We start from the raw sequence: 23267 nt of genomic DNA, 5'->3' as shown, positions 1-23267 counted from the left end.
AACTGCAGCCTTGATAGCAACTGGGGTGGTAGACAGATCCTCTCACTAACCTTCTTGTAAATTTTTTCAGGAAAAGTATCTCAGAGAAGCTGTTTCCATATGGGATGAAATTATTATACAAAGCAAATGGATCTGAATGGTGAGAAGGGTAGACTGGGTTGATACTATAGTACACTGCCCATATACCTATTTGGGACAAAGGCACTCATATTCTCAGCTTCCAGTTCAGAGCAAAACCTGCCTGCATAAACTTCTTTGTCCAAGGGAATGGCCTCACCCAGGAGTTTGTTCCTCCCTTGGGACAGCCATTTTGGAACCTGTTTTTCCGGGAACCCAATTGCAACAGGGTGTTTATAGATGGCACTGGGAAACATAGCAAACCATGGGTAAACAATAGTTTAACAATAAATAGAAGAGAGATTTCCATTTGGATGAAATAAGCCAATAAAAGCAGAAGTTGCAACTCAATAAAAGTACATGAGAAACATGTGTGCCCTGGTTCGTGAACACCAAGATTCCATTTTCCTGCTTTAAAGAGTACTGAGTTGTTGCGGAATTCTGAAAGGAGTGCTTTGGAATGAAGCTGGAGTATACAGGAGAGACTACTGTGTCAGCAAGATTGTTTAACAAAAGGCATATATTCTGCTTCTAAGATTTCTAACTAGAAAAGTTAAGCAGATGTCCATAAGGATAAATCACTGCCCACTGGTCATTTCATTGAATATATTCATATATTAGGCATAGGTGCATCAGTTATGAACTTTGATATTACTGTGAATCTCCTGTACCTAAGAATTTCCTATAACACTTTATGAAAAAGAAAAGATTTTTTGGCTTGAATTTTTTTTTACACATTCCTACATATGACATGAAGCAAAACATTCTCCAAAAAGGAGAGTTCCTCCAAAAAGAGGTGAAAATCTGGAAAGCTGTTAACTGCTCCATTCAACAAATATTCAAAAAGACAAAAGAAATGTAAACAAATTCTTTTAATGGTATCATTGAATAGTTTAAAGATTCTTGGCATGAAATCAGCTTTGCAATTAGGGTTTTCTTGACTCACATTCCAGGAAACACCCTGTTCTTATGAAATGTATGTGTGTATGTACATATGTGTTTATGTTTGAGCTCAACATTGGGTCAGTACCTGTGCACATTAAAATGAGTAACTTCTAAGAACCAGATCTATTTATATCAAACCCGTCAAACTGGGTTTAGAGGTTCAGTCTCACAGTAACCTGGTCATTGTTAATTTTAAAGTAATTTACCCTAAAGTGGTGGGGAGGTCCAATTATAAGGGTAGGACAATGAAAAATCCACACATTGTGCTGTTTCGAGCCTAGTTTCCAGGATGGGTCATTCTCACTCAGCCACAGACACCACAACTCCATGTCAACACTCCTAAACCATTTAGTCACACTTCTTGATGCTATAAACAGTCTTCAGGGAATGGCCCAGTGGCAAAAGGGAATGAAATAAATGAAATAAAGTACTCAACGGTGGGAATAGCATAGGAGTGGAAGTTGAAAGAGAAGAAGGAAGACATCTTGAGGATCATTTCTCCTTCCCTTCCTTCAGAAACAGCATAGCATAGCAGTTAAAAGCATGGATTCTAGAGTCAAACTGCCTGTGCTCAAAGCTATATTCTGTTCTGATCAGCTGCAATCTTGGGCAATCACTTATCTCTCTGTCCCTCAGTTGTCTAATCCTTAAAACTGGGATATTATTAGTATCTATCTCCTAGTAGTAGTGTGCAGTTTAAATTAGTTAATGTAGGGAAAGGATTTACAACAGTGTCTGGCATGTAATAAGTACAGAGAGATGTTATAACACACAGTGAGTTATAAATATTTCCTTGTGTGTTATAATTTTTTATATATTCATTTCACAACTATTAAACAATGTACAGCACAAAAAGACCACATACTTACCCATCTCTTGTTGTTACATTCTACATGGCATCCATACTAATAATCATTCTTTCTAGTTTTAAGAGCACCCATATATACACACCTCATTTATTCTATCATTCTGAGAACCTCCAAGGTGAAGACAATAACAACACCAACAGCACCAGCAATGATCCCAGAGCTCATAACCTCACTGGGGTTCCCAGCAGAAGCAAACATAAAACTACTTTGAGGGGGAAAACACTCCACAAAGCCATCCAGTATTCACACAAGTAAAATTCTACTTAAACTGAATTTGAAAATCCAAACTCAGAAAACATTCAAGGAACTAAGCCAATATGAGCACATATCCACATATAAAACTTGGGGCATACTGGATAGTCAAAAACCAGATAATGGAATTATTGATCTCAAATTATGCACTTAGACGTGCAAAAGGACTCATTGTATCAAGGAAAACTCTTGTTATGAACAAAGATGACATCTCTTTAAAAAGGAACAGAAAGATGTTAAAAAGAAACAAATGAGACTTCTAGAAATGAAAAACTCAACAAATGAATGAAATAGTGGATAAGATACAGCTGGAAAAAAGACTCAATGGATGGGAATATAGAGTTGAGGAAAGGAAAACATGATGGATCATACAGAGATGGAAACTACAAAAGATCAGAAGGTATGGAGAATGAAACAAGAGAATATGAAGAATGTGAGGGCAGTTATTTTTGTCTGCTTTGTTTATTATATCCCCAATGCCTAGAAGATAGTAGGTACTCAAAAAATACTTGCAGAATGCATAAATGAATGAATAAATAGCATTTCCAGAAGGAAAAGTTAGTTGGAAAAGAAAATATTTGATATAATATTTTTAAAATTTCCAAAAGTGACAAAAAGCATAAACTTCAAACTCACAAAACACAACGAGGATTAAGTAGGGATATACAAGTAAAATCACATCCGGACACATAATAGTGTGAAACCATAGAACACCAAAGACACGGAGAAAATATTACAGCATGGAAAAAGTAGAGTAGGTATAAAAAATGACAAACCAACAGCAATAGTAGGAGTTACTGAGAAATAAAAAGACTGCCCAGCTAGAAATCCACACCCAGGTAATCACCATTCAAAGTAAAGGGCAAAACAAGGACTTTTTCGGAAAAGACAAACATTTAGACAGTTTATCACTAATAGATCCTGGCTGAAGGGACTCTTACTATGATGCTTTCGAAAGTGGAAACTTGGATTTGGAAGAAAAAAAGGGAGGAAGACAATGGGGAATAAAAGGAATGATAAGAAAAAATGGGGAAATAGGTTCTTGAACCAAACATTGGCTGATTTCTTTTTTAATCAGTAATTTTAGAGAATAAGTTTCAAGGGTATTAAACAAGGTAAAATGAAAAGTGCTGCTTAACGCTATTATATAAGAGGGGCATGAAAGTATTTCAAGGTTCTTATGGTAATAGGAAAAGAGAGCTATTGAATAACTTCAGATATCATTGTAATCCATCAAATGTAAGGTGGTATCAGTGATAAGATCTTCCATTATGAAGGAAGAGAAAAGACTAACAATTAAATTGTGAGTTGTATCATGTCTTAAAGAGAATTCTAGGCAAGACATAAATTGATGGTACTAACCTCTTATTTCTTTGAAGTTTCTTTCATCTCTTCCAGAATTGCCTGTTTCCTGCTTTTAGCTGCATTACTTGTTGTAGTTTAATAGACAATATTTTACCAATATCTCAGTAACAAGAGTATATTCTTTTTTAGTTTCCATAAAGCTCTCAGTTATTATTTTGTAAGAAAATGTGGAATTCCTATCATTCCTGCACGAATATTTTGATGAATATTTTGTTCACTAATATAAAATGCATACCCTAGTGCTCTCTTCCATGCCTTCCCAAATACCCAGTAAGTGTTTGTTACCACATTATAATCTAGAAAGTTTGGAAACATTTTAAGCAGACATTTAACCCAACATTGATTGCTAGTAACAATAATGCACCTAATTCAGTTGGAATGTTAACAGTATGAAAGCTACGACAAATTTATGCACAAGTAGGCCATGGAAACTTTATTATGCCTAATACCTGGCCAACGGTGATTGTAAGATTGTAATCAATTATAAAATATATTCTTGTTTCAGAGTTATAAGTGTGTGAAAAATGTCTTAGAATTGATAAAACATGGCAAATATGTTTGCTAAAATTTTAAAGGTACCTACCAAAAGAACTGACATAGAATATGTAACTTTCAAACCAATGGAGTCAATAGAGGTGGAAAATGAAAGGTTAAAAATGCATTCAACTAAAAAAAACTGTGGGGAGCCTGGGTAGCTCAGTCAGTTAAGTGCCCCACTCAGTTTCAGCTCAGGTCATGGTCTTACGTTTCGTGGGTAGAGTCCTGCATGGGGCTCTGTGCTGATAGTGCAGAGCCTGTTCGGGATTCTTTCTCTCTCCCTCTCTCTCTGCCCCTCCCCTGCTTGCTCTCTCTGTCTCTCTTGAAATGAATAAATAAACAAAATTTTTTTTGAAAAGTGCAGAAAAGAAGATAAAAATTTAGAAAATCAGGAAATATAACTCAAAATAAAAATGGAGAAATATAGCCAAATATGTAATTTATCATGACAAATACAAATTGATTAAATGTATCAATAAAAGACAGATTTTCAATTTGTAATATTTAACACATCTATAGGATGTTTACAAATTATATTTAAGTCATAAGGACATGGGAAGATAAAAAGTAAAAAGACAGGAAAAGGGAAAATAGGCAACTACTCCAAAGAAAATAGGCAAAACTTATCGGAATAAAGTTGTACAATATACAATGGTAAGAGGAAAAGTTCTCCAAGAGTAAATAATGATTCTAAACTTGTACATAATAATAAAAAAGAAGATGTGGTATGTATATACAATAGAGTATTATTCAGCCATAAAAAAAATGGTATCTTGCCATTTGCAACAACATGGATGGACCTAGAGACTATAATCCTAAGTGAAATAATCCGGACAAAGACGAGTAACAAACATATGATTTCACTTACATGTAGAATCTAAAAAAACTAAACAAATAACAAACAAACAGACTCTTAAATACTGAGAACTAAATGGTGGTTGCCAGAGAGGAGCTGGATGGGAGGATGGGTAAAATAAAGGGAATTAAGAGGTACAAATTTCCAGTTATAAAATTAATGTCACGGAGATTAAAAGTGAAACATAGGGGACACAGTTAATAATATTGTAATAACTACATGTGTGGTATCAGAGGGCGACTCCACTTATTGTGGGGAGCACTGAGTAATGTATAGGATTGTTGAATCTATATGTTGTACACTGAACCTAATATAACATTGTATGTTAATTATGCTTCAATTTTAGAAAATCTCCCACATTTATAAAGCAATATTGACAAAATTACAAGGAGAAATTGGCAAATCCAAAATTATAGTGGGAAATTTTAAAACACCTCTCTTAGTAATTGACTGTCCAAGCAGACACAAATTTATTGAGGATATAGAAAACGTGAACGATATAATCAAAAGGAGTTCTTTAACCAACTTACTTAATATCTCATACTCACTAATTCAAGAATACACATTCCTCTGGGGCACAAATGAAACATCTAAAGAGGCAGCATAGTGTGGTAGTTAAGAGTAGTCTCTGAATCCAAACTCTCCTAACTTGATTTTTGTCTCTATTATTCACTAGCTATATAACCTTGAACAAGTTCAATTATTAACCTCTCTGTGCTCCGGTCTCCTTATCTATAAAATGCAGATAATATTAGTACACTTATCTCAAAAGTTTACTGAAAGAACTAAATATATTAACATGTGATAAGCTCTTAGAACAATTCCTAGAATATAGTTAAGTGCTACATAAGTATTAGCTGTTATTCGTTAAACAGTTTAGCCATAAACTGTGCTACAAAGCAAATCTCAACCACTCCTAAGCAATTTGTATCATGCCATTCATGTTCTCCAACTACAATGCAGCTAGATTTTAACTTAACAACAAAAAGTTTCCAAAAATTCTTTGGGAAATTAAAGCACAAACTTGTAAGTCACTTATGAGTCAAAGAGGAAATCACAATAAAAATAAGAGAGTATTTAAGAATTCATAATGAAAATACTGTATCTCAAAAACTTATGGGATGACACTAAGTGGTACTTAGCAAGAAATTTAGGGTCTTAAATGCTTATATTAGAAAGTAAAAGGGGCGCCTGGGTGGCGCAGTCGGTTGAGCGTCCGACTTCAGCCAGGTCACGATCTCACGGTCCGTGAGTTCGAGCCCCGCGTCAGGCTCTGGGCTGATGGCTCGGAGCCTGGAGCCTGTTTCCGATTCTGTGTCTCCCTCTCTCTCTGCCCCTCCCCCGTTCATGCTCTGTTTCTCTCTGTCCCAAAAATAAATAAAAAACGTTGAAAAAAAAAATTAAAAAAAAAAAAGAAAGTAAAAAAAAAAAAGCTAATTGTACAACTGAGGGGATTAGAAAAAGCATAGAATACAACCAAATAAAGAGGAACAAAGAGGAAAACAGCGAAGATTTAAAAAGGAATTAATGAGATAGAATAAAAACACCCTATACAGATGATTAATAAACCAAAAACTTTAAAAAGACAAATCTCTGAAAATACCGATGAAAGAATCAGTGAAAAAGAGCACTTAAATACAGATACAGCAGAACATAAAAGTACGATTTAAAAAGTTTTATACCAATAAATTTGAAAACTCAGATAAAATGTATAATTTCCTAGAAAATATATTTTATCAAAAGTGACTGAAGGAAAACTCCCCTGATTTTCTTCAAAGAAAATGAAATCAATAATTTAAAAATCTACCAACACCCCCACTCCCGTCACACACACACACACACGCACACACGCACACACACACACAAACCCTCATGGTGCCCAGAGGGTTTTATAGCTTTCTATGAAAGTCTTATAGATAACAGAAACATGGAAACTTTTCCCTGCTTGTTTTATGACCCCAGTACATACAACTTGCTACTAAAGCCAGGTAAAAACAGTGGAAGATAGGACAATTATAGGCCAATCTCACGGTTCCAAAGCTCCTTTAAAAATATTAACCAAATCAGGAAATGTATTAAAATTAATGTCAAATTTCACTTTATCCCAGAATGTTATAATGGTTTTATATTTTAAAAATCTATTATTATGATTCACCACATTAACAACGAAAATAGGGAAAAAGGGAAAATATGACTATCTCAAAAGAGCAGAAAAAGAAGTTGATAAAATTTAACAATTTTTAGAAAAACAAGAACGGGGTGCCTGGGTGGCTCGGTCAGTTAAGCGTCCAACTTTGGTTCAGGTCATGATCTTGCAGTTCCTGAGTTTGAGCTTCGCATCATGCTCTGTGCTGACAGCTCAGAGCCTGGAGCCTGCTTTGGATTCTGTGTCTCCCTCTCTCTGCCCCTCCCCTGCTCAAGCTCTGTCTCTGTCTGTCTGTCTGTCTCTCTCTCTCTCTCTCTCTCAAAACTAAATAAACATTAAAAAAAAAAAAAACGAGAATAAAAGGGAACCTCCTTAATCTGATCAGGGGTACTAATCAAAAGCCTGGAACAAACATTATAATTATGTTAAGTCAGAAAACTACCTTTAAAGAATGAAAAAAGGGTATCTGCTAACTCCATTCTATTCAGCATTGCTCTTGAGAACTAGACAGGACAAGGAGACAGAGAAATCCAATAGAAAGGATATGGATTGAAAAAGAAGAAACAAAACTATTAAGATATTGATTGTATGCATAAACAAATTCTAAAGAATGTGCTTCTCTCATCTTAAAAAAATTCTTTCTTGATTCCCTAATTCTTTCTAATTACCACCTCATTTCTCTACTCTTCTTCAAAGGAAAATGCCCAGAGACGTCACTGCTTTTCTTCAAATCTCTTCCCATTGTCTTAAACTAACTTTGGCTCAGCTCTCACCCCTACGTATCCAATGATGCTGCTTTTCTCATTGTGATATTCATGGACCTGAATAACAGTCATTCTCAGTCCTCATCTCACCTGACCTACTGGCAGCATTGACCTCGCTCGGTCCTTGATCATTTCTCCACTTGGCTTTCAGGACATCATGCTCTTTCTTCCTCCTTCAGTGGCCCTTTCTCACAGTCGGTTTCACTGGTCCTCCATCATCTCCTCGAGGCTGGGCTCAGTCTTTGGGCTTATTTTCTGTGAACACTCACTCTCTCAATGATTTCATTCAGTCTCAAAGCTAATGAGTTCCAAAATTATCCTGTCCAGCCCAGACTTGTCTCCTCAACTCCAGACTCACATATGCAACTATCTCCGTGACATCTCCATTGAGACAGCTGACAGCTCAGCCCCCATGCTTATAGCAGAACTCCTGATTCCTTCCTACCTCTCAACTTCATCATTGTAGCTTTTCAGGCCGAAAATTTTTAGTCCCGCTCTCTGTCTTCCTCCATGCCACCCTATATCAACAAATCCTATTGGTTCTACCTTTAAAATATACCCAGAGACTGAATAGCTCTCACCATTCCATTACACCCTCATGGCCAAAGTCTCTGCTTATTTTTTAATTAAAAAATTTTTTTAATGTTTATTTTTGAGAGAGAGTGCAAGCAGGAGAGGGTCAGAGAAAGAGACACAGAATTCAAAGCAGGGTCCAGGCTCTGGGTTGTCAGCACAGAGCCTGACGCGGGGCTCGAACTCACAAACTGTGAGATTACGACCTGAGCCGAAGTTGGAGCCACCCAGGCGCCCTAACTACTGAGCTTCTTATCTGGATTTTTGCAATAGTCTTTTAAATGGCCTTCCTGATTCCACCTTTGCTTTTCCACAGACTCTTCTCAAAGCAGGAAAAGGAAAATAAGATCATGTTACTTCTCTGGTCAGAACTCTCCAATAGCTGCCCAAGGCCCTGCATGATCTGGCCTCCACTTCCCTTCTGACCTGATGTTCTATGACCTTCCTGCCTTGCTTTCTCTGCTACAACCACACTGGCTTCCTTAATATTCCTCAGGAACTTCAGGCTGCCCTCAACCTCAAGAACTTTGTATCTTATGCTTCTTCTGCTTGAAGTGAGTTCTTCCAGGGTTCCACAAGTATTGCTTCTTCATCTCCTTCAAGTTTTGCTTCACACCAGCTTCTCAATATGGCCACTTTGTCTTCCTGTTTAAAATTTCATACCTTTAATCCCCTGTCCTCAACCTCTGCTCTGTGTTTTTTTACATAGCACTTATGGATCCTCTTTTAATGCAATGCATACTTTCCTTATTTATTTTGTGTATTTTTCTGTCTCCCCCAATTAAAATGGATGTTGGCAGAGATTTCTTTTTCTATTTTGCCTACTCTTGTATCCCCAGCATCTGGTACTGTGTCTGGCATATAGTAAGTGCTTAAGAAGTATTTGTTGAATAAATGGAAAAAATTATAGACAAGATATTAAGATTAATAAAGAGAGTTGAGTCTGATATATGATCAAAAATAAGTGTCATTTGTTTTATAATCACCTGAAAGAAAATAGTTGGAAAATATTTTTTAAAGGATGTAATTTTTAGGGGCGCCTGGGTGGCTCAGTCAGTTAGGCATCCGACTTTGGCTCAGGTCATGATCTCACGGTTCATGGGTTCGAGCCCCGCATCAGGCTCTGTCTGTGCTGACAGCTCAGAGCCTGGAGCCTGGTTCAGATTCTGTGTTTCCCTCTCTCTCTCTGCCCCTTCCCTACTCACACTCTGTCTCCCTCTGTCTCAAAAATAAAAATAAAACATTAAGAAAAAAACTTAAAAAAAAAATAAAGGATGTAATTTTTATAATCTCAGCAAAAAACCTAAAATACTTATAAATTTTTAAAAAGACTTACAAAACTCTTAAGATCTTTAAGAAAAAAATCATAAAACTTTACGGCAAGATACTTAAGAAGATCTAAGAATATGGATAAATAATACCTACAGATAAGAAGACAGTAACATAAAGATGTTAATTTTCTTCAAATAAATCTATAGTCATAATAAAATTCCTATCAAGATAGTGACAGAATCATTCTTTAAAGTTATTAAAGAACAAAAACAAACAAAGCAATTTTAAAGAAGTCTGGGGATATTTGTCCTACCAGCTGTCAGGACTATTACAGTAAAAGGTATAAGGCAAGCTACATTAGAAATAGATGTGCAACATGCTTAAGTGACAGGGTTTGTACAAGAATATACAAAAAGTCCTTAAGATTAATAAGAAAAGACTTCTTTAAAACCTCAATAGAAAAATGGAAAGAAACAACAACAACAAAAACCCCCCTAAATCCTAAATACTGAAACCCAAATGACATATAGCGAATAAACACCAAAAAATGATCTGTTGACCTTCCCAATAATTAGGGGAGTACAAATGTAAATAACAGTCAGATATGGTTCGTTTAAATTGACAAAAACTGTTAACAATCTGATAAACGCAAGCTTTGGTGAGAATATAAAGCCACTGGGAATCTCAAGCATGGCTGATGGGAGTGCAGGTTGGTACAACCATGGTGGAGAGCAATTTGGTGGTATATCAGAAAACTGAAAGTCTATAAAACCCCAACACCAATTGTTTCATTCCTAGCTGTCTTCACTAGAAATACTAGCACATTTGGCAAAAACACTGATTACAAGAATGTTTACTATAACTCTGTTTAAATAGTAAATGTCCATCAGAAGAAGAATGGATAACCAAATTGTGGTATAATCATGTAGTGGAATACTCTATCACTCCAAAACCAAATGAACTGGGACTACCTGTACCAACATAGATAAACCTCAGAAACATTATATTGAGCCTTATGATACTATTTATATAAAGTTTAGAAACGTAGAGTATCATGCTGTAAATAATTTTTGAGTTATGCGTGTATAGCAAAGAAATAAAAACATTCATGGATAAATACCATAATTAGGATATTGGTTACTTTGGGAGAAAAGGAAGGTTTGAAATAGAAACATGCCGATGATTTCAATTTTATCTAATTCTTAAAATTGGGCAATTCGTGCATGCCTAACATTTTTTATTGGTGTAAAAAAAAAAGTTAAAGAGAGATAGAAGGTGGGTTGGTGGATTAGGCAAAAGGAACGTGGTGAATGAGGGTGGTGGGAGTGGGAAAAGATGACTGGATAGCAATGAGTAGTCTGGGAGGAGAGCCAAGTTAGTAGGAGAAATGATTATTAGGTGAAAGCAGCCCAGAAGGGACTCAAAATGAAAAGACGAAACTTAAAGATACATTTGGGGACCTGGAGAGAATTTTGAGAAGATGCACTTTAAAGCAAAGCATAAGGACAAAATATTGCCCAGCAGTGTTTTGGACTAACCAGTGGAAAAGAGAGCATGGACTGGAGAATGGAATCTAGTAAGGTTCAATTATTTTGTGAGTGATGTTAGGAAAAGGATTGAAGACTTGCTTGCCAAATTTTCAGATTCCAAAAAGATAGGAATAACTAATATATTGAACAGAATCATAATTTTTTGAAGGTATGAATATCCTGGAATGAGGGCCTAAAGACAACAATATTGTTGTAATGGTTTAAAAATGTGACACAATACACCTACAATGTTTTTCAAGTTGCCTAATTATACGTCTTGATTAAGCCTCAGGGTTTTGGTATATCATAACATTAATGTGGCCAACTGTGAGACTTTCCGTAGAAAAGAAATTTTAGACACAGAGTATCTGACTAGTATCAGCAATTGTTCTAAGCAGTTGGTTTAAGTGCAGGGCAATGATAAATTACAAAAGTAAATTAGGAAGGTGCCAAGGGAAAGAAGCCAGAATGTTGAGAATGTAGGCAGTACTTGGGAGCTACAATGAGACACCTCAAGAATTTGGAAACAAGATTGCCCTTTGAGAATTAAGTGGGGGGAAATCCACTTATATGAGTGGGATTGACCAGCTACTGGACTAACCATCATACTATCTGTACATGAGTGACTACAGGTGAGTTAAATATAGGGCGGTAGGGCTGGAATGTGATTCTAATAGAGGAGGAAGAAATCTAATCAATAGTGATATTCATTGTCTAGAGAAAGACTGGGTAAATGCACTTGGTAAGGACAGCATAGAGCACACAATAATTCCGACTAACATGGGTTATAATTTGCATTGTAAATCAATAAGTCAACACTCTAATTTATACCTCTGAGTCTTGCATTTGGATAGTATTTATCATGTACTGACAAATTTGAGTTTCCAGACCTAAACCCGGAAATGTGAGGTTGTATGACCTTTCTCTGCCATAGGCTCCTTCTTTGTCATGGAAATACCTAAGGACACTAGGACATTAAGGATATTTAGCTGAGAAAAGAGAAGCTACAGGTGAGTCCTGATACCTATACCTATCTTTCTATATTTAAGGTTCTCGCGGGAACAGAGTTACACTCTCTTGATTGTTGGGGCAATGAACAGACCAAATAACAATGTATAGAAAATACAAAGGGCTGCTATAAACATTAGGGTGCATGTGCCCCCTTTGAATCAGCATTTTTGTATCCTTTGGATAAATACCTAGTAGTGTAATTTCTGGGTTGTAGGGTAGTTCTCTTTTTAATTTTTTGAGGAACCTCCACACTGTTCTCCAGAGTGGCTGCACCAGTTTGCATTCCCACCAACAGTGCAGAAGTGTTCCCCTTTCTCCGCATCCTCACCAATATCTGTTGTTTCCTGAGTTGTCAAGATTTCATCTAGCCAAAAGGAGGAACACACTAAAAATTTTAAATTCTGACAGTGGAATAGTTATATCTTTGTAGGTTTTATGGTTATGACCATAAGTAATGGATAAAGTGCGGAAAACTACAGCAAAGGACTATCTCTTTGGAGCACCATTGTCATGACAAATCACCCTCTGCTGACTTCTTTCCTAGAACTATGGAGAAAGCTTGAGTCAGCGTCTCCACTCCTTTCCTCTCTGCTCTCCTGGCAAGGGCAAGGTAGAAAACTTTGACTAAAGGCTCCATCAAGGCTTCATGCAATGGAAAAGGGAAATTTGTCAAAGGGAAATATCAGAAACTTACTATGTTCTCATCATTGCAAATGTAGAAGGAGAAGTCACCTATTTGTCAGGTATCATAGAGAAGGGATTTCTATGCTAGAAGGAAGTTGGCAAAGATGACTTAAAAGGAAGTTCTTTGTTTTTAAAAAGGAGTTGATATATTATTTTTGCTCTCTTTCCCTTATGTTCAACTGTTTTGTCTCTTAAAGTCCCCATATGAGTGAAACAGAAGAGACTCATAAATATGGAGAACAAACTTAGGGTTGCTGGAGCGGTTGTGGGAGGGGGGATGGGCTAAATGGGTAAGAGGCATTAAGGAATCTACTCCTAAATCATTGCTTCACTATATGCTAACTAATTTGGATGTAAATTTTAAAAAATAAAAAATAAAATTAAAAAAATTAGGGACAAAAAACAAACAAACAAACAAAGGAGTTGAGAAGTAGAATTGATTACTGAGATTCAGGGTCATTAGGAAAGTCATAACAAGGGAAAGATGGGATGCAGCTAACAGGGAAGTGAGCCACTGAGTAGACATAGTGGTTCAGTGGACTAATCACTGGCAATGGCCATTGAATGTCATGGGCATTGGTGCATCATGGGAAGGTTTCAAACAATGGGAGACATGCAATAAAATCTTCTTTAGGAAGTTTAATTAGGTAACTTCTAGTACATTGAACCAGAGAACAGTAAGACCAAAGGCAAGAAGATCAATTGTTTTGAAGCCCTGAGCCAGAGTGATAGCAAAAGGAGAAGGAGAAGGTAATTCAGGAAAAGGAGAAGAAGGAGAAAGGGAAGAGACATTTCTCAAGGAGTGTCCACAGAACTAACAGGGAAAGGAGAGAGTGAGAGTAAAAGGTCAAGAGTGACTCCAGGTTGCAAACCTGGAGATCTAAGAAAGTGATAGTACAGCTGGAAGAAAGATGATAGCTTCTAATTTAGATAGATTGAATTTGAGATAACGGATACCAACTAGTTCGGGCTTGAGGCTTAGGGGGAGATGCCAAGGCTGGAAACATAGATCTTGGATGTAGAAGTTTCACTACAGGAGGTTATATGAATAGATGATTTTCTATAAGAACAGAGTATATTAATTATATACTCTGCAAAAGGGCAACTATGTATTTTTAGAGAGAAGTAATCACTAAGAACTAGAACCATAGAAGTCATTTCAGGAATAATAAACCTTGAACTGGCTTTTAAAAGAATGGAAAGGGAGAAGGAATTCCACACTGAGACTTGCTTATAACTAGGACTGAATAGCAGACATAAAAAAATGGATCGATCTGCACAATCCTTCTAAAAACTAATTCTTTTTATTCTGCCATCCATCTGCTCATGCCACAGTTACAGATAGAGCAGTGGAAGAAGTGAGATGTGACACCAGTTAGTAGGTGAAGAACACAGGAGAACGACTGGCCCTCCAGATCTGCCTGGTAGGATGCTGATCTGAGGGGACAAATGACACCCTGATGACAAGGGACCTGCCTGCCTTAATCGGTAAAGGTGGCGACACATAACAGAACTCACCAGTTCTAAAATTCTGAATTTGACATCTGTTAAAAATAAGCAACTGATGAAGGAAACAAAAGAAATCACTGACACTAGTGACCTCTAGTGGAAACAGGCTTCAGGGGAATATGTATATATATATTTGTATTAGATTAGATGAAAATCAGTGGCATATTAAGCCAATTCATTTCTGCAGGAGTGTGAAGGAAGGGACTGCTAGAAATAGCACACAAATATGGCCCAGAAAGTGGAAATGTACCAGGAATACTTGTGTTTTGAGTCAGACTAAGTTGATTAATGTTCTGAAAAAAAAATGTGGACACATAATTGCTGTCAAAGACATTAGCTGAGAAAAGAGTGTGTGGGCAATGACTTCATTGGCCACCGGGGGGATTTAGTATGTTCCTGGCGGCCAATAAGTGAGCGCGCTGACAGTCTTGAGGAGGAAGCCGCACTGGTTGCTGGTACACCTTTTAAACATTAAAATGTGGAAGGAAGCTGTGATCTCTGAAATGTGTACGCATTTGGTAATTCAGTATTTTATGGCCCAAGTCCTGTCTCTTTCCTGTCTGCCTGGGGGCTGTCTGCACCAAGTATTAGCAAATGCTGTTGACACAAGAGATGCTTGGTAGACTTGGTCTTTGAAATGGGACTGATCTCATGGAGGGCCCATGCACAACCAAGAAGGGCAACATCAAACCACACTGGGCACTCCACATCCATCCTCTTTGGGAAGCACTTTCAGAATATATAATCTTGACATTGAAGAGAAGCAAAGGAATGGGAGACTTGAGGGAGATTATAAATTTGTCTGATCACACTGGGGGCTAATGATGAGTGAGTTGAATTAAATGGGGGTGGGGGTTAGGAAAAGAAGTAAAAAAGTAAGATTTTTTTTTTTTTTTTTTTAATGGAGAGTCTATAGAAATACACAGAATCAGTGTTATCAAGCCCCGGGCAACTGTCACTTCTGGCAACAGAGTGATCCTTGTCCTTGTCTTATGTTACCTATGCGGCAGGAGGCGTCATCCTGCCTTCTTTCATTATTCAGCCTCCTCCACACACCCTGCTTTGTTTACTGATGCTGTTGGCAGCTTGGCAGATCTGCTTTTCCCAGGATTTGCTCCCTCTCTTCTCCATGTCATTTCAAGGATAGAGAAACAGCCCTTAGATAAGCTTTTGTGATAATTCCACTCTGGTCTGCAATTTCCAGAGTTCTGATCTCCATGAATGGGCAAAAGGCAGCCTAGCCTCCCGCTAGGTCAAGACTGCTCTGGTGTTATTTCTTAGACGCCAAATTAAACCACAGAGCAGAACCAGTATTAAGGGAACCAGTATTAAGTGGTCTTTCCTCTTTCCCCTGCAAAGTTCCTTTCCCACAGGATACGTACAATCCTTTGGCCCTAGAATAAGTCATTTTGGGAGTCTAGTTTAAAAATTAGTTTACTTACGGAAGATGAGCTAATTATTTTAATTTGTTCCAGAGCTTCTGTCAGGCTGTCTTCAATCTCAGAGTCATCTAAAGAGAAGAGGTCCCCGGCGCGGGAAAGATCTTTTTGTCCTAAAACCAGTCTGAACAGCTGATGCATGATGGGAAATTTGATAAGCAATTGACCTTCGGCAGCCCCAGGACCACGTGTTTCAGTTATCACAGGTTAGTAAGACAGAAACATGCAGCAGGAAGTATATACTTTGTAGTCCTTGAAAGGTCATTTTTCTCCAGAATTTGAGGTCTTCTTTGACACTCTCTGGAAAAGAAACAAATGAAACAATGTTGCTGTTAGTAGAATGGCATGGGCTGAAAATGTAACCTCTCCACTGAGCAGAGACTGGGAAGACAGTTTGGAAATGTGCAGAGAGTCACAGATCCTGGCTTGGTGATCTTCAAATGAGCTCTTCCCTTATTTATTTTCTTTTACTCCCGAAAGATCCTATCAAAAATGTGTAGGTTTCTCTAGAATTTAACAGGAATGTTAAAAAGCTGCTTAAACCTCACACTTATTTTTCTCCTTTCTGTATCCTTCTCCGGCATTCTATGCCACAAGGAAACAAGTGGACACCCAACCCTTGCCATATTTCCCCCAGATTCCCATGGAAAGCAAACAAAAAAGGGCAATGAAAGGAAAGAGGGAACACAGAAAACACCCACTGCCTGGTTTTCTCTTTTTTTCTGGACATGGAAACCAGTGCTTGCCTTCTTGGCCAGGTTTCTTTCCTACACTGACAAGAGAAACTCCCCCCAGCATTGCCAGGCAGGGTAAAGAGGAAGGGCTTTGGGATCAGGCAATCTTCCCTCTCCTCCCACAGTTGAAATAATAAAGTCCCACTATGCTTCTTACTCAATTAACAGTCCACAGAGAGAAGCGCAATGGCACAAATTAAATATCTGATTTTTCTCATCAGCTCCCTTCTGGGCCTAATAAAATCACGGACCACTTGCAATGGTAGAGACCTTAGCAATCATTTATTTAATGACTTCCCGAAGGCTCCATAGTAACTGCAGGAGCGCTGTTCCCCTGACTTCAGGCCAGCGGGCTTCCCCTATGGTTTACAATGAAGTGGAATCATCTCGTGTAACTTAAAAATGAAGACCCACGTGCAAAGAGTAACAGCTGAGGGTGACTTATTTCATATAAGAATATAAGCAATAGGCAAGTCTGCCCAACATTTCATTCTGAATGTGTTCCCCAGAACGATTTTGAAAGGGACAGGGGAGTCTGCTGCTTCCTCGGGTGATCTTAAACCTCCCCTCTGAGCTCCCACTGTGTGGGCACCTCTGTGTGCTGAATGCAAGTTTAAAGGTTAAAGATACACACTCTCCATGCAATATGGTCTCTAAACGCAAGCCAAATCCTTCATCAGGCACTCAGTGCAGTGTGTAGGACATTGAAGGGAAGTGGAGGGTAGTATTGCCTACGTGCGACTTTTGTGTTGCTCACCAGCTTCAGAAAAATCATACCCAATACTTATACATGCTTGTCTGTATGCCAGGTGCTGTTCTAGATGCTTTGTAAACATTAACTCATTTAACCTTCATAATAACTATATGAGGATATTTCATTCCCATTTTAATGGTGAGGAACCAAGGCATTAGATAACTTGCCCAAGCCACACAGCCAGTAAACTGTACAGCTAGGATTTGGATCCAGAGATTCCAGTGCGACCCCCAAGTTCATAACCACTATAGTATGCTGGTTCCACGTAAGGCTCCATGTGAGGCTACTGTTATAAGTAAAGACCCTCAGAGCATTATTAACATTTGAGGATGAAGATATGGGTAGAGTCATAAAGCATGAAAATGAATTTCTCTTTCCTCCTACACTGACCCTGCACCCTTGCCCTTCTACGCCCCGGGCTTTAGGCCTACCAGACAGCAGGCGAGTCACAAGGAACAGAAGCTTAGAGGAAGAGAAAAGCAGGAGAGTTGGGGATGAGGAGGAGAATTCCATGGGGTGGAGAGAGAGCAGAGAGCCCTACAAGGTAGGATGCACCCTGGCAAATATGGAAGGGCGAGTTACAATATCTACAGGGAAAATTAGGACGTCATGTTCCCCTTAGGACAGAATTTTCCCCTTAATGCATTCTCCCCATAGCCTCAGACATTTACAGTGACAGGGTCTCAGTGAAATAATATTCAGAAATATAAGATATTAGACGGACACTGGATATGATTTCACCTTGACCAGTCAGCTTCTTGGTCAGTATCTGGCTATTCCTGAAGCACATTCAGCTGTCCCAAATGTATCACAGCTGGAGCTCTGAGGAGGACAGAAATACATGCTGGTGGAGGGGAGCACCCCCGGTTTTTCCTGGGCTCCTTTTTCCTTTATTTATTTTGAGAGAGGGAGCAAATGGGGGGGGGGGGGCAGAGAGAGAAGGAGAGAAAGAGAATCCCAAGCAGGCTCTGCACTGTCAGTGCAGAGCCTGACACAGGGCTCAAATCCACAAACCGTGAGACTGTGACCTGAGCCGAAAATAAGAGTCCTGTTGAGCTCAACCAAATGAGCCACCCAGGCATCCCTGGGCTCATTCTTTACTCTCCACACTTACAATGACACCTGGTATGAAGTCCTACATTCATGCTATCACTATTGAGTGTCCATCATGTGCAAAACATTATTGTTCAAAACACTGCCATCCGTGAGAAATTTTACACATTAAAAGGTGGGGTAGGGAGAGGTGAAACTTACACCAAACATTTTACAATACAAGGATGACCCAGAGAAAAGTCTCTTGTATACTATAAAGGAAGTTTGGGGAAGTACAAGGGAGAGAGAGATCTCTCCTAGGGAAAGATGATGAGGAATGACTTTGTGAAAGAAATGGTGTTTGGGCTAGACATTTTTAGGATAGATTTCATTCAATGTACATGTCCCGTGTACATACTAAGTCAGCCGCTTGTCTGCAGACTGAGATTCAAGTCCTAGCCTGGTCACTCTGGTTGTTGGACCTTTGGTTCGTGCTTTTCCCTTCTCTGAGCCTCAATTTCTTCATCTGCACAATGGGGCTAATACATGCCTAGTCTATCTCACCAGGTTGTTTTGAAGATCAAAGCTAAAACACATGAAAGAGCCCCTTGTCAAATAATGACACCAACAGCTAATGTTTAGCAGGTGTTTACCATGTGGCAGGCACTACTATGAGTGTTTCGTAAGGACTGAGTCACTTAATTCTCACGACGATTCCATGTGATGAGAAACTGATGTTCAGAGAGGAAAGCAACCAGCCCAGGAACACCCAGGGAGTAATAAGTTGCAGAGTCAGAACCGAAGGCAGTTGATCTCCCAGAACAAAGCCCTGTCAGTTGCGTACATGACCATGTGTGATAACTATTAAACTGCCTCCCTTCCATCAGTCTTCATTTAAAGAGCACCCCACATGGTATACTATACTGCCCCCTTCCTGCCTAAGGATCAGCAAGGCACGTAATTTATTTTTCAGCAGCTCTGGTCAGTGTTTTGCTCAGGTGTCTGGCTTCTTTCTCCTGTTGATCTCTCTGCTACAGCAGAGAAGGTCAGCGACAGATCAAATTCAACCTCATCCTCTGAGAAATTCCCTGCCCTCATGAACGCCACAGTCCTGTGACCTGTATGCCTGTATACACGTGTCCACCAAACACACACAAGCACACACATACGTACACAAATGCACATATGTGTGCACCTCAGATGCTTTCTATGCACCAAGCTCTTTGCCAGATACTTTCTTCTCAGTTCTCCCATCAACCCTGCAGGTAGATATTATTACCAAAGAGGAAACAGGACTGGTGAGATATCGTGCCAAAGGTTACACACAGAGCCAAGATTCACACCAAGTAGGTCAGCCTCCAAATCTCGTACTTTTTGAATTACAAAAACTGGCTTATAAAATTCCTCTTACTCCCAGCTTTTGCTCTCCTAATTTCTGCCCTTAATCTTTAAGGGATCCTAAATTGGAGCCCACTTTCTCATTATTTGTAATATATATTTTTAAGCAGATATTGGTTGGTAAGTCAAGTTTCTGTAAAGAGAAGCAGACACCACACAAAAAAAATGATTATGCACCAAGGGTGACACATTTCAGGGAGTCCCAGCTGTCCCCACAAACTGGCTTTACCTGCGTGCTATCCTCAAAGGCAGGCAGCTTGCTGTTACTCAGCTATAGGTTTTGAGCCTGGGCGCGAGACTCGGGCAGCGGACTCCGAGGGCACAGCAGATGGAATCCCCTCAGCTCAGTGAACCTGAAGTTGTTCATTGCGGTGGCGGTAGTGCTGGGTGAAGAATTCAAGGAATGCAGCCTGATGCCACTGGCAGCTCCAGAGCTGGTCAGGTGACAGGCTGCACCTCACCCAGTGCAGAGTCGCCTCTGAGTGAAATGCTCTGTTTCCTGGGGTGAAACAGAAAGCCTGCTCCAGTAAAGTAGAGTTGTTTTTAACAGAGAAAACAAAACTCCCTGTGTTCGTGAAAATCTATACTTTCCCTGGGAAGAATGGGGAGGGGGTGGGAGGTGTTGGGGAGAGAAAGCCACGCAGGAAACAGTTTCAGCAGAAACTCAAACAGGTGAATGGAATGACTATTGGGAGCCATTTCACAAAGCCTGGGGAAGAGAGGACTGCGGCTTAATGAACACCTCCCTCCCTCTCAAGATTTCACACCCAGAATTTGAAACACAGAGCATTTGTCCACTAAGAGTCCCAGCTCCTAAAGCACTGATCCTCTTGTTCTGCCTCTAGATTAATATTGTTGAAAACTTAAGGATGGAGAAAGTTGCTAAAAGGAACAAACTACTAAACAAAAATGCATACCTTCTTTTCCACTCTATTTGCTGGGAGGTTCATAAAAATCCACTTGGATTTGCCCTTTAAGTCAGATTTGTACTTTAAATATTGCAGCGACACTCAGAGAATATGTTTATCTTGCTGACACTCCAGAGGAGGAAAAGGTACTGAAACTCTCAACACTTAATGGTTTCAATGCTTAATGGTGCATTAAAAAACATGCTTTTAAATTGTATTATTCTCTACTCCCAATTTATCTGTCCTTATTGAGGGTCTTCTGCCCATCAAATCACCTCTTTGCTGGCAAAACGTACAGGAAGCTGTGCGGCAGACAAATTCATCCGTGTGGTCACAAAGATGTGACTCCCGCGAGTGCTACCCCACAAAGGCATGTGGTCAGAGGGGTCACACACTACCATTGAACCAGGTCATATGCCCCAGGGGAATGACCTTGTAAATCATTCTAGACATTTGGTGGTCAATCACATTTTTATGCCATCCACATATGGAGAATTCTCTTTAAGAGTTTTCTTTATAAAAATGGAGAAGCCAGGCACCCATGAGCAGGTGTAGCCTTTCACTGGTAATTTTCTGGCTTACAGATAGTGATGCAGTCTTCTCTTTTAAAGGAACAGACTGTATGTCTTTAGGCTTCCCTCTTCTTCATTCTCCATTCCTTATTAATGGCTCTTATCGCTAGGTTTTATCCAATTTTCTTCCATTTTTAAAGGAATGACTACATTCCTTTAAAAGGAATGAATCTCCAGTCCAGATTTGGACATTTTATAGAAACCCAGTAAGAAAAGCAGAGTGGTTAAGAGTGTGGGAACGCAAACACAACTGGATTCAGCTGTATCATTACTGGGGTCGATCAATTAATTCCTAGAGCCTCAGGTTCCTTATTTGTACCTGAGGATTGTGATATGTGTTGTTGGGAGGTTTTATGAGATTATGTAAAGCATTCACCACAGAACCTAGCATATAACAACCACACAAGAAGTAACAGCAATCATATCCCTAATAATGCCATTATTCTTATAGGTCATTTTCCTGTACTATGTCCCTATGCCATCCCTTCTAAGAGCTAATATACTGCTGTACTGCTATCCAACACTGAGTTCACATGTTAAAGATTTTTTATAAAGTCCTTTTTCCATTTGGGTCATATTTATAGCCTAATTGTACTCTCCCCCCAACCTAAATCTGGGTAGTTTATACACTATCTTGAATGTGTCCATATTAGTTTTTTGGCAAATTTGTTCCCTGGAGAGACAGCCTTACCCCCTCAACCATGGCTAAACAGTAAATGAATTTTTTACAGAGTGGAAATGGACTAAGATACAACGTATCTCAGACTTTTTGTGGCTGGGTAATCCAAATACTTGAGTTTCCTACGCAAGTGTAGTGCTCACTCCCACATTTATTGGCAAGGATGGAGTGTATAATTCCCTCTAGGGCACCAGAGGGAAAAGTTCTTTAGGACTCTTCAAGTTGACCTGCACTCAATGGACACTAATAAAACATTGCTGGTTTATTCTACTATGCACCGGTAGATCTATTAAATAAAAATACATATGAACCAGTGGACTTAATTGACCCACTATCGGGATACCACCTGTGGAAAAAATTGAAGCTCTTTGGGAGGTTTCAATAAACATAATTAACTCAGGAAGCCAATTTATTCTGTGAAAATTAGCCTCTAGCTTCCAACTTCGGGTTAGAGTATTCCCTGGTTTCTTCACGTTAGAAAATTCTAGAATAACAACATTTATTTACGTTATGCTTTGGATAACACTACTGCGCATCAAAATTTTCTCATTTTATTCACCTGTATTATAAATGCCCACTGACTAGGTTAGACCCATTTGGGTTCTAGAAAATTTAAATAAAGTTCTCGGATAGATTTTCCTTTGAAAGAAAGGATTAAAGACTCTTTTCAAGGAGCATCTTTTTCACACAGTGTGAAAGAACTACAGGCGTTCCCATGGGAATTGGCCGCATACATTTCAGCCCTTCCCACAAGATGTCTATTGTTCCCTGTGCGTCTCTCGGTTTCCTCTGCCATGACATCTTGCTACATTCACTTCTACTGAAAGCCTCTGAGGGTGGGTTGTTCCAAACGATGCTAAAGGACTCAGTCCTTGGTCTTTTTCTAGAATTCATACTCAGTTTGTAGCGGGCTAATTATCATAAGCACATACAAAAATAGGCTTGGTGACTTATTTAGGCAACAGTTCAAAAAACATATTTTATTTTGAATACATATCGCAACTTATTGAAGCACAAATAGGAAATACTTTCTTTCATTGGAAATGAGGGAAACATCTTCAAGTCTAACAAACTTTCTAAACCAAGAATTTGCGATCTGTAATAATGACTTCATAGTGTATCCATTTTCGTAAATTTTGACTTTGCAGGTCATATTTTCCTAATTGATATAAATCTTTGTATAAATTGAATAAATATTATATAAATATAAATATGAGTAGTTAATATAAATCTTGCTAAAATTTTTAATTCCAATTTTGTAGGGTTTTTTTCCCAGAAAACATACCCAAACTCTCAAATTACAAAGAAAATTCACTGTTAAA

The 23267-nt window shown here is 38.7% G+C and overlaps 1 protein-coding gene and 1 long non-coding RNA gene across 9 annotated transcripts in view; one reads left to right on the top strand and one right to left on the bottom strand.

Moving 5' to 3' along the window:
- The window catches only part of VEPH1 (ventricular zone expressed PH domain containing 1), a 242511-nt gene extending 226502 nt beyond the window's left edge, over positions 1 to 16009 (bottom strand). For all 5 annotated transcript variants that reach the window (XM_042955580.1, XM_042955578.1, XM_042955577.1 and 2 more), the window contains exon 1: positions 15872 to 16009. In XM_042955580.1, the coding sequence (XP_042811514.1) occupies positions 15872 to 16009 (138 nt within the window). The remainder of the gene's footprint in view (positions 1 to 15871) is intronic.
- LOC122229969 overlaps positions 1 to 23267 on the top strand; it is a 50848-nt gene that overhangs the window by 1466 nt on the left and 26115 nt on the right. For 3 of the 4 annotated variants that reach the window (XR_006207220.1, XR_006207218.1, XR_006207221.1), the window contains exons 2-4: positions 71 to 139; positions 12160 to 12235; positions 15905 to 16074. This is a non-coding gene — a long non-coding RNA (uncharacterized LOC122229969). Of the gene's footprint in view, positions 1 to 70; positions 140 to 12159; positions 12236 to 15904; positions 16075 to 20631; positions 20782 to 23267 lie in introns of those variants that run through there. The other variant, XR_006207219.1, reaches the window with a different exon arrangement.

The sequence above is a fragment of the Panthera leo genome, chromosome C2 (genome assembly GCF_018350215.1).
Source record: "Panthera leo isolate Ple1 chromosome C2, P.leo_Ple1_pat1.1, whole genome shotgun sequence".
Lineage (NCBI taxonomy): Eukaryota > Metazoa > Chordata > Mammalia > Carnivora > Felidae > Panthera > Panthera leo.
Note: the sequence above shows the minus strand (reverse complement) of the source record. Positions and strands in the feature narration are given on the sequence as shown.